Source organism: Plectropomus leopardus, chromosome 5 (assembly GCF_026936395.1).
Source record: "Plectropomus leopardus strain MGB_pleo_1.0 chromosome 5, ASM2693639v1, whole genome shotgun sequence".
Taxonomy (NCBI): domain Eukaryota; kingdom Metazoa; phylum Chordata; class Actinopteri; order Perciformes; family Serranidae; genus Plectropomus; species Plectropomus leopardus.
The window spans coordinates 899578-914220 of NC_142180.1; the positions used below are offsets into that span (position 1 = coordinate 899578).

Below are 14643 nucleotides of genomic sequence, written 5' to 3' on the forward strand. Positions count from 1 at the left end.
GGAGTTTTTCATAAGTGAGCATGAAAGTTCATTCCTAACCTTGTAATTAAATTACAGTTCCTTTCCAAACTTTCTCCAGAGCTTCCTCTGTGGATAAAGTTTGCACTGTTGAAATGGACATAGTTTAGTTATCATAGTTAAGTCATGGGATGACAACTGATTTTTCATACATTTACATTTTTTTTACCTTAAATCCGCCAGACTCTGTATGGAATCATCTTGACTGTCATACTCATTAACTCATTAAAACATATTAAGACCTTTAATCGCTGAAGTGCAGTCACATTTGTAATGCACTAGCTGGTCTGTTGTATATCTCCAGCACAAGGGCGCTACTGACATGTCTGTCCACTTTCTGTTCAGGTCAAGAGATCACGGATGAGCTGGTCAAGGTACTGCGCAAGCGCCTGGATGAGACCACATTAGACATCATCACTGTCATGCTTGTGAGAAACTGCAAGCTGACCCCTGCTGATGTTGAGGTAAATTGCTCATTTGGATGGGTGTCATTTTTATAGAATTTTGAGGAAAGCACACAGACACCACCTGCATGTTTTTGTGGCTGCTCAGAAGTTCTGCTCACATGGACCTGAACACAGTTTAAAGAGGATGGGTTTCATTCCAACTGGGCCAACCAGAGTACACTTGTATGCGCTCACACTACTGAGAATTGCTTAGGATAAAAGCCTTTTGTCTTGTTGTATGCTCAGTTCATCCAGCCATCCGGATCTTTGGCCACTGAGGTGATGAACTTCAGCCTTCCTCAGTACTGTCTCCCCTGGCTGCCAGCTGTGGCTCACTACCTCAGACAGAACCTCCTCATCTTCCTGCATGTCCCCAAGTACACCGACAGCAACACAGCACACCACTTCAAGGTACAGTCCTCACCTAGAGTTAACTGTGTGTGTGGCATGTTGTTCTCAACTTTTTCCATAAATACACTATATTACCAAAAGTATTCGCTCACCTGCCTTTACTCATACTATGAACTGAAGTGCCATTCCATTCCTAACCCATAGAGTTCAATATGATGTCGGTCCACCTTTTGCAGCTATTACAGCTTCAACTCTTCTGGGAAGACTGTCCACAAGGTTGAGGAGAGTGTTTATAGGAATTTTTGACCATTCTTCCAAAAGCGCATTGGTGAGGTCACACACTGATGTTGGTCGAGAAGGCCTGGCTCTCAGTCTCCGTTCTAATTCATCCCAAAGGTGTTCTATCGGGTTCAGGTCAGGACTCTGTGCAGGCCAGTCAAGTTTATCCACACCAGACTCTGTCATCCATGTCTTTATGGACCTTGCTTTGTGCACTGGTGCACAGTCATGTTGAAAGAGGAAGGGGCCCGCTCCAAACTGTTCCCACAAGGTTGGGAGCGTGGAATTGTCCAAAATGTTTTGGTATCCTGAAGCATTCAAAGTTCCTTTCACTGGAACTAAGGGGCCAAGCCCAGCTCCTGAAAAACAACCCCACACCATAATTCCTCCTCCACCAAATTTCACAGTCGGCACAATGCAGTCTGAAATGTACCGTTCTCCTGGCAACCTCCAAACCCAGACTCTTCCATCAGATTGCCAGATGGAAAAGCGTGATTCATCACTCCAGAGAACACGTCTCCACTGCTCTAGAGGCCAGTGGTGGCGTGCTTTACACCATTGCATACCGACGCTTTGCATTGCACTTGGTGATGTGTGGCTTGGCTGCAGCTGCTCGGCCATGAAAACCCATTCCATGAAGCTCTCTGCGTACTGTACTTGGGCTAATCTGAAGGTCACATGAAGTTTGTAGCTCTGTAGCAATTGACTGTGCAGAAAGTCGGCGACCTCTTTGCACTATGCGCTTCAGCATCCGCTGACCCCTCTCCGTCACTTTACGTGGCCTACCACTTCCTGGCTGAGTTGCTGTTGTTCCCAAACGCTTCCGTTTTGTTATAATAGAGCTGACAGTTTACTGTGGAATATTTAGGAGCGAGGAAATTTCATGACTGGATTTGTTGCACAGGTGGCATCCTATGACAGTTCCACGCTGGAATTCACTGAGCTCCTGAGAGCGGCCCATTCTTTCACAAATGTCTTGTTTCACAGTCTGCATGCCTCAGTGCTTGATTTTATACACCTGTGGCCAGGCCAAGTGATTAGGACACCTGATTCTGATCATTTGAATGGGTGAGCAAATACTTTTGGTAATATAGTGTACCTGGAAAATATCTAAGATGTGGATATCAGACCTTTTTTTGAGTTACATAGCAGGAACCGTTGGTTGTCCTCAGAGGAAAGTTTGGATTTGCTGCTTAGGTAGCTTACATTGTATCCACCAACATAATAACTGAGATCTGGGGACACAGCGTTATTGCAAAGTGTGATGGGGCAAGAAAAATGAGCAGTCAGATAAGGTGAGAAAAAGGTAGGAAAAAAAAGAACCAAATATATCCAACAACAGGTTAGCCAAATTGTCTCAATCACCTAATTAGAAAATTAAATTGAGTGAAAAATCAGAGTTTAATGCTAACAAGCCCTAAACTTCACAGGAAACCTGTGCCTACAAAACTACAGGAATTTTATAAGGAAGTGGCTCATCATTATCATCTCCATTTTCACCTTCTTTTTCTTATTCTTCAGTCCAATCCAGTCCTAAAGTTCCTTAACAAATTTTTTAGCCAATAGTTCTGATAGTTTTGCTACAGCAGGCTTCTAAAGTTTAAAAGTTTGAAATTCATATTAAATCAGTCTTAATGCTTGCAACTTCCATCAAAATGTTGCCCTGACATAAGCAGAAATGTTTGATGTTTTGAGCTGCAGGAACTATGAACGCTATCACTCTGGTTATCACAACTGTAGAGCTAAATCCACCTGTCTCACCACATAATTAGCTCTTGACACGAAACTGGCTCCGTGGCATCATCAGGCTGTCCACCACAAACAATTCAGACACTTTTTTGACTTATCAAAAATTGAACCCACAGTGCATCAACATTTTTTAGTGTAAAAGGCTACTGCAAAGTCTCGCTGAATGAATCTTCAGTATTTATGAAAAAAAAGAATAAATTCATAATATGTGTCAGAAGTAGTGTGGTAATTATCAGAGTTTTTTCTCAGAAGCTACATTTTTGACAGTATGAATCCTGCCCTCATGTAAACTATGGCAGTCAATGGAAAAAAGAGCACCTTTAAACATTGTTTTGTTACATTTGGAGTAATCAGTCTAAACAAATACACTTATAATTTTTATTTGAATTATATACCTCATGAGTAAATTACAGACATCTCTAGTTTTCAAGATGAAGTACAAAAACTCTCAGAATTTAGTCTTGTTAACAGAATTTGTGACACAGTCATTTAAAATCTGCCTCAACATGCAGCTCTGGTGGTTGCTGAAGTCAGTGTGAAGACAAAGTGGTTTCTCACTTGGCAGGAAGCTCAACATGATCCTAACTTGCTGTTGGAGTCTGAGGCTGTGAGTCTGACGGTGCGTACCCACCAAACGCGATAAAAATTATTTCATCGCGCCTCAAATGAAATCGCGTCGCGCCGGACGCTCCAGTTTTGACGCTCGTACAAAAACCCCAAAATGGGACTCGACGCGCGACGAGCCCGCCCAAACAACAACATTTCTTCCGCCATTTCATTCTCTCGTTGACCATGCCTGACCACGATCGCTGCACTGCACCTGCTCTGGAGAAGTTCCCAGCGTCGTCTGCAGGCTAGGCGCCGACATCGGTTCTGGGTGCATGCTACCCTACGGAGGCGGCGTGAGCTCGGCGAGTTCCACCGTCTCCTGCAATTTCGCGTCCAACGCGCCGCGCAATCACGTCCATCGCGTCGCCCGGCAAAATGAGGCGTCAAATCGCGTCTTTGCATTGACTTTGTATGTAATCTTGAGGCGCGATCATTTTTAATCGCGTTTGGTGGGTACGCACCGTAAGCCCCGGTTGATGCAGGATAAACATGCTAATGCTACTTAGACATTATGCTGTGTGAATCAGAGACCTGTGCTTTCCAAGATATTTTTAATGTCAGGAGTTTGAAATAGCTTTGATCCGGGCAGTTCTGCTGACAGACCATCTTGTATTTCTCATTTGTCTTCCTCCTCTTTCTTTTGTCATCTTTCTCTTCTTCCTTCTCCTCAATATGCCCAGCCCTGTCTCACTACTATACCTTTTTCCCTGAGAAATAATGGAAAAAAATGTGTGTCGAGTCGGTCATGATTTGTTGTTGTTGTCATTTGTTTCAGTTCAGTAAAAGATATCTTTAAATGTGCACAGTTTTTTCTTTCGAAAGCAGTTGTCCTAAAGCATCAGTTCAGATGATTTAATCAAAGAAGTGGGAGGGAGTGACGTTTAGCTGCTTGCTCACTTGCAAACAATATTTGTCATATTGAATGCTGTCTTATGACTGCAGACCATGTGTCTTCAGTGGATCAGCTTATACTCCAGCAGAGCAGAGGTACATAAAAGCAGATTGTGCAGCACAGCTGATCTGCTGTAATAGTCTCCTTGTTTGGGTTTGTTCAGCTTTCCATTAGGTTAGGATGTTCTGTCTTTAGCACAAGTTTGCATGTCAAACCTCACCAAAGATGAGTGATGTGACCAGAAGGAATAGTTTGACCTTTTTGGAAATTTGCTATTTGCTTTCCCACCAAGATGAACTCTCATGTCTCATATGCAATAACTATAGAGCTTGCACCGGGTGTCAGCAGAGAAAAAGACTGCATCATGAAAAAAAGAACAAAGTGAACCGTTTCTGAAGAATGAGTAGTTAACTTTTCAAAATAAGTCATTGCAGCGTGCAAATCGAAACTGTCTCTCTGCTCTGATAGATTAAGCAGTATAACACACAACTCTGTTCACAGTGATCGAGATTCAAGAGGAATAAATCCTAGATAGCTGAGACTATGATCATTTTGACAAGTCTCAGTGTGATAAGATAATCCTTTATCCTTCCAACAATGGTGAAATTTGCATTGTTACAGCAGCCAGGTGTATACAAGAAAAGCAAGCAAAAGAGCACTATGAATAGTAAAAAAAAAACCAAAAAAACACAAACAAGGTGTCAAATAGTAAAAAAGTAAAAAAAAAAAAAAAAAACCAAACAAGAAAAAATAACTGTAACAAAAATAATTACAACAGTTACACATGGAAGATAATTGCACTTGTAAAAATATACACTTTTGGTATAAGTGATGTTTGGAATAAATGCTATCATGTGTGGTTTGAGCTTCCAGAGGTTAATTTGTTCTCCTGTTGTGTCTGCAGCACTACTGTCATCTGAGCAGTGATTTAGCCGAAGGTGACATCTACCTCTACAATAAACCTGGAGGCCAGGGGACTGGAGGCAAAGGTAATCACATCCCCCACCAGGCCTCAGTCCATGTGTGTGTGTGTGTGTGCTTGTGTGATTTTTACATACAATCTGAGTAACATCTGCATTACTAGTCTAATACTAAGGACTGTGACTAAGACCTCTGGAAGATCAGAAACCAATCAGCTCACAGATTTCACATCCTTGTTAGTGCTGAAAAGATTAGTCAACAAATCATTTTTATACATAAATATCCTCAGGGACCCACAAACTGCCACAGCACTACTGAAACTTTACCACCTATTCACACACTCATTTTTATTCCTACTTCTCTTAAACTTAAAAGGGGAAACAGACTGCAATACAAGACCCACACAAGCTGCAGAAAAAAAATACTTAAAAGCATGTTGAACCTCTGTAGTTTTTTGTTTTGCTTTACCTCAGTGTTTCTCTAACGTGTTTAATTTGTTGAATTGTTTGCCGCACAGTTTGGTTTTTTGTTGTCCTCTTTTCTGCCAGATGCTGAGAATTATTCTTGTCCACCTGTTGTTTTCTAAATGCTAACTTTAACTTTGCCCCTAAAAGCTAATAGGGACCACATGCAGTGGTATGTGGGGGGTCACTGTTGTTGTGTTTGTTGTAGTTGTCCTCGTGATATGACAAGACATCTGATTGACGGATTTCAATCAGCAGCACTGATAGCAGTACTGACAGAAGCCCAGAGAGTACCTGGTTTTCAGTTCAGAACCACTTCCTGAGAAATGCTCAAATTCACTTCCAGGAGCATAAAAGCAGGACCCAGGATGATGGTCTTACACTAGGTTCACACCGGGTGCAGAAGTGCCGTGAAGCGTTCCGATTATCAATGGAGTACCGACCACTTGCCTTTGGTGCCCAAGTTAACAGATTGGGCACACTGGATACGGCGTGGCACTATGCGACCAGGCCGCCTTACAATCTGCCATGAAAGTTTATCAACAGTGCGTAGAAAAGGTTCTGATTTCTGTCTTACTTATAAAATTTAGAATGTGCATATGTACAAAAAAAGTATTTATCAAATGTGTGCATCAGTGTTGATAAGTCCCACTTATTCTGAACCACTATGCTTGCGCACATTCTGAGTCCATTGCATTCAGAATTGCCTCCAAGTATCCCATCCATCCATCCATCCATCCATCCATTTTCTTCCGCTTATCCGGGGTCTTCATCCAGCTCTTCCCGGGGGACCCCGAGGCGTTCCCAGGCCAGCTGTGAGACGTAGTCTCTCCAGCGTGTCCTGGGTCTTCCCCGGGGCCTCCTACCGGTGGGACGTGCCCTGAACACCTCACCAGGGAGGCGTCCTGGAGGCATCCTAATTAGATGCCCAAGCCACCTCATCTGGCTCTTCTCAACGCGGAGGAGCAGCAGCTCTACTCCGAGCTCCTCCCGGATAACAGAGCTTCTCACCCTATCTCTAAGGGAGAGTCCAGCCACCCTACGGAGGAAACTCATTTCAGCCGCTTGTACCCGTGATCTTGTTCTTTCGGTCACTACCCAAAGCTTGTGACCATAGGTGAGGGTAGGAACGAAGATCGACCGGTAAATCGAGAGCTTTGCCTTTCGGCTCAGCTCCCTCTTCACCACGACAGACCGGTGCAGGGTCTGCATTACTGCAGACGCCGCACCGATCCGCCTGTCGATCTCCCGTTCCATCCTTCCCTCACTCGTGAACAAGACCCCGAGGTACTTAAACTCCTCCACTTGGGGCAGGACTTCGTCCCCGATCCGGAGGGGGCACGCCACCCTTTTCCGGCTGAGAACCATGGTCTCGGATTTGGAGGTGCTGATTCTCATCCCAGCCGCTTCAGACTTGGCTGCGAACTGATCCAGTGAGAGCTGAAGGTCACGACCCGATGAAGCCAACAGGACCACATCATCTGCAAAGAGCAGAGACCCAATCCTGAGGTCACCAAACCGGACCCCCTCAACGCCCTGGCTGCACCTAGAAATTCTGTCCATAAAGGTTATGAATAGAATCGGTGACAAAGGGCAGCGGAGTCCAACCCTCACCGTTTGACTTACTGCCGGCAATGTGGACCAAGCTCTGGTACAGGCCATACAGGGAACGGACAGCCCGTATCAGGGAGTCCGAAACCCCATATTCCCGGAGAACCCCCCACAGGACTCCCCGAGGGACATGGTCGAATGCCTTCTCCAAGTCCACAAAGCACATGTGGACTGGTTGGGCAAACTCCCACACACCCTCAAGGACCCTGCCAAGGGTCCAGAGCTGGTCCACAGTTCCACGACCGGGGCGAAAACCGCATTGCTCCTCCTGAATCCGGGGTTCGACTATGCGGTGGACCCTCCTCTCTAGTACGAATAGACTACAGATAGACCTTACCAGGGAGGCTGAGGAGTGTGATCCCCCTGTAGTTGGAACACACCCTCCGGTCCCCCTTCTTAAAAAGAGGGACCACCACCCCAGTCTGCCAGTCGAAGGGCGCTGCCCCCGATGCCCACGCAGTGTTGCAGAGTCGTGTCAGCCACGACAGCCCCACAACATCCAGGGCCTTGAGGAACTCCGGGCGGACCTCGTCCACCCCCGGGGCCCTGCCACCGAGGAGCTTTTTGACCACCTCGGTAACCTCAGCCCCAGAGATAGAGGAGCCCACCCCCGAGTCCCCAGGCCCTGCTTCCCCAACGGAAGGCGTGTCGATGGGATTGAGGAGGTCTTCGAAGTATTCCTTCCACCAATCCACAACATACTGAGTCGAGGTCAGCAGCGCCCCATCGCCACCATACACAGTGTTGACGGAGCACCACTTCCGCTTCCCCCTCCTGAGTCGCCGGATGGTGGTCCAGAACCTCTTCGAAGCCGTCCGGAAGTCATTTTCCATGGCCTCGCCGAACTCCTCCCACGCCCGGGTTTTCGCCTCGGCGACCGCCGCACTCCGCTTGGCCTGTCGGTACCTGTCTGCTGCCTCCAGAGTCCCACAGGCCAAGAAGGCCCGTTAGGACTCCTTCTTCAGCTTGACAGCACCCCTTACTGCCGGTGTCCACCAGTGGGTTCGGGTGTTGCCGCCCTGACGGGCACCGACCACCTTACGGCCACAGCACCGGTCGGCTGACTCAGAATTGGAGGCACGGAACATGGCCCACTCGGACTCAATGTCCCCGGCCTCCCCCGGGACATGGTCGAAGCTCTCCCGGAGGTGGGAGTTGAAGCTCCTTCTGACGGGAGACTCTGCCAGACGTTCTCAGCAGACCCTCACAATGCGTTTGGGTCTGCCAGGTCTGACTGGTGTCCTCCCCCACCATCGGAGCCAACTCACCACCAGGTGGTGGTCGGTTGGCAGCTCCGTCCCTCTCTTCACCCGAGTGTCCAAGACATACGGCTGCAAGTCCAACGATATGACTACAAAGTCGATCCTGGAACTGCGGCCTAGGGTGTCCTGATTCCAAGTGCGCATATGGACACCCTTACGCTTGAACATGGTGTTCGTTATGGACAATCTGTGGCGAGCACAGAAGTCCAATAACAAAACACCACTCGGGTTCAGATCGGGGGGGGCGTTCCTCCCGATCACGCCCCTCCAGGTCTCACTGTTGTTTCCAATGTGAGTGTTGAAGTCCCCCAGCAGAACGAGGGAGTCCCCAGAAGGAGCACTTTCCAGCACCCCCTCAAAGGACTCCAAGAAAGGTGGATACTCTGAACTGCTGTTTGGACCATAGGCACAAACAACAGTCAGGATCCGTCCCCCAACCCGAAGGCGGAGGAAGGCTACCCTCTCATTCACTGGGGTAAACTCCAACGTACAGGCACTGATCCGGGGGGCAATAAGTATTGCCACCCCTGCCCGGCGTCTCTCTCAACTCCAGAGTGGAAGAGAGTCCATCCCCTCTTGAGAAGACTGGTGCGTCGAGGTGAGGCCGACTATATCTAGTCAGAACTTCTCAACCTCACGCACCAGCTCAGGCTCCTTCCCCACCATATATGATAATGATACATCCCATTAAACACATAATAATTAATTAATAATCCCACATAATTGTTTTTTTTCTCACTGTAATAATGCCAAAGAACAAAAAAAATGGAACTTCCAATCAACAGAAATCAACGTACATGTTGTTGTTATTGTTTAGTTCATGCAGTGTAAAAAAAAATGCTGTATGGGAGATGCTGTTAATTCTGTTGAGTCAGAGGAGAGATCATTTTCAGAAATTAAGGAGAAATGGTTTGATGTTAAGCTCAGTGCAAAAATCTTGTCACAGCGCACACCCACAGAGCTGTTCTGCACAGTTAAAGGGTCTGTCGTTCCTCCAGGCCACTAGGCAACAACCTTCAAAATGGACAAATCTACATCACAAATGATCTGAACGTTGATTGAATGAAACCCCTTTCTGTTGACATAATAGAATTCATTGTTTGATGGTGTTTTTATTGTAGGGTGGGTACAGTCTACGGCTTTAATTATGTTTGAAAATCCGGTAATGGTGTTGAATCCCTTTTTGATTTTGACTTGTTGTGGATTTCTATAAGGGATGTAGGTCAGGGCCAGGGAAGTTATAGCATCATACTCTGATCCTGCTTAATGATGGCTGTGAAATCCCTGATCCTGTCTCCCAAGGTGGACAGGAGTTGGATGTGCACAGGGATGGCTTTCAAGCGTTTTGTTCCTCGCTGCAACATAGGTCCTTAATCACAACATAAATCCAGAAGTATGTGTTTTGGGAAACAACACTAATAAGCAACTCTGTGTTCTCGCCAAACAGATCAGCGTGCTATTTGAAAGCGTGCTCCCTGTGGAGGGCATTGTTTGTCAAATCTTCACCATGGTACTAAATTTCAAATACCTGTCACAGATATCTGTTAGAGGTTTTGAATCAGGTAACACATATGTTTGAAATTACTAATTGAGTGTTTTTTAATTAAAGTAAAACTGGAGCATCTGTTGATAAGATTGCTTAATGTATGCAGTGACACTCGAAATGCTTTCTGTTTGTAGTTTTACTGTTCAATCCACTAGATTCTGTGCATAAGCATGGTCAGAGTTGTGCCTTAGTTGACACACATTTCTACGTATAAGTACAAGGTGATAAATACCGTACTTTGTGTGGGAATGTTTTTACACACTCATTATTCACTTATTTGTACGCACTGTTGCCAAATGAGGGTCCAGGTGTGAACAGCTGGCAACTGCTAACAGCTCCTCTGCCTCCAGTGTGAACCCAACATTATGTTTCATTTTCAGTTTCTGCAGTCAGAAAGGGCTGAAAGTATCCACATGTGAAACTGTTTTAAAACACTAAATGATTCAGGTGTGATCAGGAACAGGAAATAGAGCTCACCAGATCACATGAAGTAGTTGTTTGAAAGAAGACATCAATACTCAAAGGATGTTTTTTTTTAATCTAATCTGAAAACATTCTCTGTCTTTATTTAGTACTTGTGCCTAAAACCTTTCAGGTCTGATACATTTTCTTCATCTACTACACAACATAGATGTTAGATAAATTATCTTTGTTTACTGGTGGGCAAATCATTTCTTGGAAATGTTGCTGTAACCTCAGTTTTAGCTTAGTTCCTCTGTTTCATTGGCCTCCCTCTCCCATCTTAAATTCTGAGTACCTCTGCCTGTCCGACACAAACTGCTACATTCTCCTCTTCTTCTCCTCTCCTCTTCTCCTCTCCTCCACACAGTGCCAGTTTCTTTGATGAGCATCTGCATAATTAATGTGAGGTGGCTCCGTCTTCTCTCTGTGCACCAAAGCTCATATTTAGGCTCCTGACCAGACACTTCACATATTTCTCTATCTGTTTATGTTGGCCTTTCTTCTTCTTCCGCTGTGTTAAGTTCAGCCATTTAGAATGCCAACCTGAAAATCAACAAAAAGGAAAAAAAAAAACCAAGTTAAAAAAATCCCACACAAACAAGGAAATGACTGGAAGAAAAGGGGCTTAAAAATGTTCATAAAAAAGTGCTTTAAATACGCAACTATGGTAATTATAAATATTGTTTTCTTCAATTCCCCCAAGCTTTTTAAAAAATAAATTTTTAAGTCTACCAAATCTTGCAATTTGTAGAACATTTCCTGCCTATTTGCCCACTGCCTTAAACATATGTTTTCAAAGAAAACATAAATTTGCTCAGGATTCAAAGGTTTTAATACATTTGAAGGTGTTTGAAAGCAGAACAAGGGAAGTGATGCAGATCCAGGCTTCAGAGGGTTAACTTAAGGTCTGGCTGTCAGTCCCAGTATGCAGGGTGGCCGGCTGAAGGAGTGTTCCACTGACCTAAACAAACAGACTGTTGTTTACATTAAGTGTAGTTCTGAAATTTTAGGTAGTGGTGTGGAGTCCAGTCATGTGACCTGACTCAGAGCCCTCCAGTCAGTTTCCCGCTCTCGATGGTAATTTACTTTTATGGCAATCAGCTATTTACCACATTATTGCTTCTGAATTAATTTGTCAAGATGGACAGTGTTTTGTTCTTAGAAGTGTTGAATACTTGAAAAAAATATTTTTAAGAGCTAGAAAAAATGTCCATAGAACTATATTCATAATTATCAGGATTAAATAGTCAAATTTATTGTACAGAATTATCATTTTTAGGAACCCTCATGAGGTCATTTCCTTGTTTGTTCTTTTTTTTAAACTTTCCCATGATTGTTTTTGTTTTGTATTTGCTAATTTCTAGGCAATTTTTTATGTACTTTTTGCTAATTTCAGCATCATTTCTTAAGCTGCTCATTGCCTTCTTCCTTTTCTTTTTGAAAGAAATCAAGCCAGTTTGACCAGGTTTCAGGGGGTTAAAGCCTCAAAGCTGACTGATATCGACCTTTACACTTCAGTTTTTAAGCTCTTAATGTGCTACTTTAAACTGGCTAATTAGTGAAGAAGCCTGCAAACTGACCTTAGCATACTTGGATTATTCTATAAAGGGCCCATGAGTAGGCTAAATATGTTTCAAAATACCCCTAGTAATAAGAAAAAGCCCCAGATCTAATGGTCTGTCATTCAATTCATACTTGTATTAAATATATGTACTTAGTTACTTTGAATGTAAGTTAATACATTTAACTATTTTTCCAACTATAGTTGATACATTTTTAAAGAAAGCAGTTATTAAATATTCTGTCTCTACTCAGTACTAATAACTAGTATTTTTAACCCTAAAATTCATAATTATCATGGAAAATAGAAAAAAATGTTTCCAAGGGTAAGTAAGTAGCCAAAGTGCATATTTAAAAAAGCATCAAAATGAAACGTGTTCATCCAAAGAAAAAAACAAAAAAAGCCCCAAATCCCAGGGGATAAGTTTCAAGGTGGACACCCAAACTTAGTGTCTGGGAACATGTCAGCTGTGGCAGACCTCTAGAATGCACTTTTGCATGCAACAGTTATTGTGGACTGTGTTCCATTTATTTACATGATGTGGTCATGTTAGGAAGAAATCATTTCACTGCTAAAATGGACAGAACAAGAAGAATGATCACAGACACAGGCTTACCCTGAACATACCCTCTAAAATTAAAATATGACTGTAGTACCACTATTAGTATTCTAAAAGACACTGTTGCAGACTGAGTTGCAACACATAGACTGTACCAGCTGTTTAGTTGTTCTGCATGAGTCATTCTACACCTGCTGTCTTTGAATGTACCATTAGAATCAAATGTAACAATCAAAGGTAATTTTAGTTTTTCTGCTCTTGAGTGGAGATTATAAACTGCATATTATTGTCCTTGTTAGCAGTAATTTCAGAATAACAGTCTCTAAATTTGTTTGTTAAAGAATTGTCCTGGTGTATGTAATTGGCAAATGATAGTGACTCAGTTTTATCCATCCACTCTCATTACTTGGCTTTTACAATCTTTGGTCAAAGGACAGAAACATTTGAGAAGGTCATCAGTGTATAACAGAGAGATGAAAGAAAGCCTGCATACTGATTCTCTCTCGCACAAAGGTGCCTGTCCTGTGCCTGCCCTGCGTTAAGTTAAATGATGTTGATTTGGACTGGAAGGGAGGAGATGATAATGATATTGGTTCATCCTTAACGTTGCTTTCTGGGTGTCTCTGATGTTGGCCAGGTACCATGTCGGAGCTGGTTCAGCAACTCTTCCCACCTTCTCACTTTAAAGGTACCACCAAATGTCTTCCTCTGTCCTCTGAAGCTTTCACACACATCATGCTGCTGCCGGCCCCATGTGCTCTGCTTCTGGCCTTTTTTCTGTTTCAGTGCTGTACCTTCTTCAGTTAAGGCTTCCCAAAACGTATACTTTATTTGAGATTATGTTTATTGTTAAGGCACCTTTAGATTCGCTGTGGACCTCTAAGGAGCATGGTGTGGTGTTTCTTGTGTCTGAGCCAGTGTATTAGTGGTGCTAAGCTTACCTCAACACTTTGATGTAGCTTTCCTGTCAGTTTATTAGATCCCTGCAGCCATCAGGACACATACTGTACAGAGACAGAGCACTATGTGTCACACGGTGAACACCACCCTCACTGGAGGGGAAACAGTCAGTGCCATAGGATGCAACCATCAGCTCACACACCCACAAAATGACTGCAGCTAGCCTAAATCATTAGATTTCAGCATGTCAGATGACTATTTAGCACCTTATGCCTGCCAGAGAGGAAACATTTTCTGACAAATGTAATATTGTTGATCTGTGTTAGTGTCCTTTGTCCTTACCTTGCTTATCTCAGAGAGATGATTCCACTGAATGAACAGAATTGAAATGCTTTATGTACCATTTTTGATGGACTCATTTAAACTAACAAGGAAAAAAAAACAGGCTTTATTATATATGCACAGCTTTATAAGCTCCATCCTCTACAGTTTGTCTGGCCAAATTAGCAACTGTAAAATCTGAGGGTCAGGTTTGCACAGTTTTCCCATTCTTCCTGCTGATGCCTCACGTCCTGTATCTATTTCTGTCTTCTTAAACTGACAGTTTTTTGGTTTGGCAGCTTATAAAAATGTAGTTCTGAGATCTTTACCCTGTTAGTACTGCATCAATTCACACAGCAGCTTTTAAGCATTCTTCTGTTGTTTGCTAGCAGGCTCTATTTCATTCATTTCCCAGCTCCACAGAGTCAGCCATCATGAGCAACCAGGTAGAGGCAGAATGTGAGGGATGGAGCAGGCTCAGCTGTGTCCACACTGACTGACTAATACTGAAAACTGAAACTGAAACATAGCAGTCCTCAGGTAGAATTGGAAAAAAATAATCCTCACGAGCACAAATATTGTGTGAGCAAAAAAAAACTGTATGCCTTTTCCCTCACATAAACTGGTATTTTTAAAGGAGGAATATGCAGTGAGAATGTGCACACCTCCAACATTCTTCAGAGCAGCGTACA

General features: G+C 43.8%; 1 protein-coding gene across 7 annotated transcripts in view; it reads left to right on the forward strand.

Moving 5' to 3' along the window:
- The window catches only part of szt2 (SZT2 subunit of KICSTOR complex), a 191834-nt gene that overhangs the window by 109125 nt on the left and 68066 nt on the right, over positions 1-14643 (forward strand). For 4 of the 7 annotated variants that reach the window (XM_088077346.1, XM_088077350.1, XM_088077348.1 and 1 more), the window contains 4 exons: positions 364-482; positions 711-875; positions 5249-5333; positions 13368-13418. In XM_088077346.1, coding sequence (XP_087933472.1) covers positions 364-482; positions 711-875; positions 5249-5333; positions 13368-13418 — 420 coding nt within the window. The remainder of the gene's footprint in view (positions 1-363; positions 483-710; positions 876-5248; positions 5334-13367; positions 13419-14643) is intronic. The other 3 variants (XM_088077349.1, XM_088077352.1, XM_088077351.1) reach the window with 1 other exon arrangement.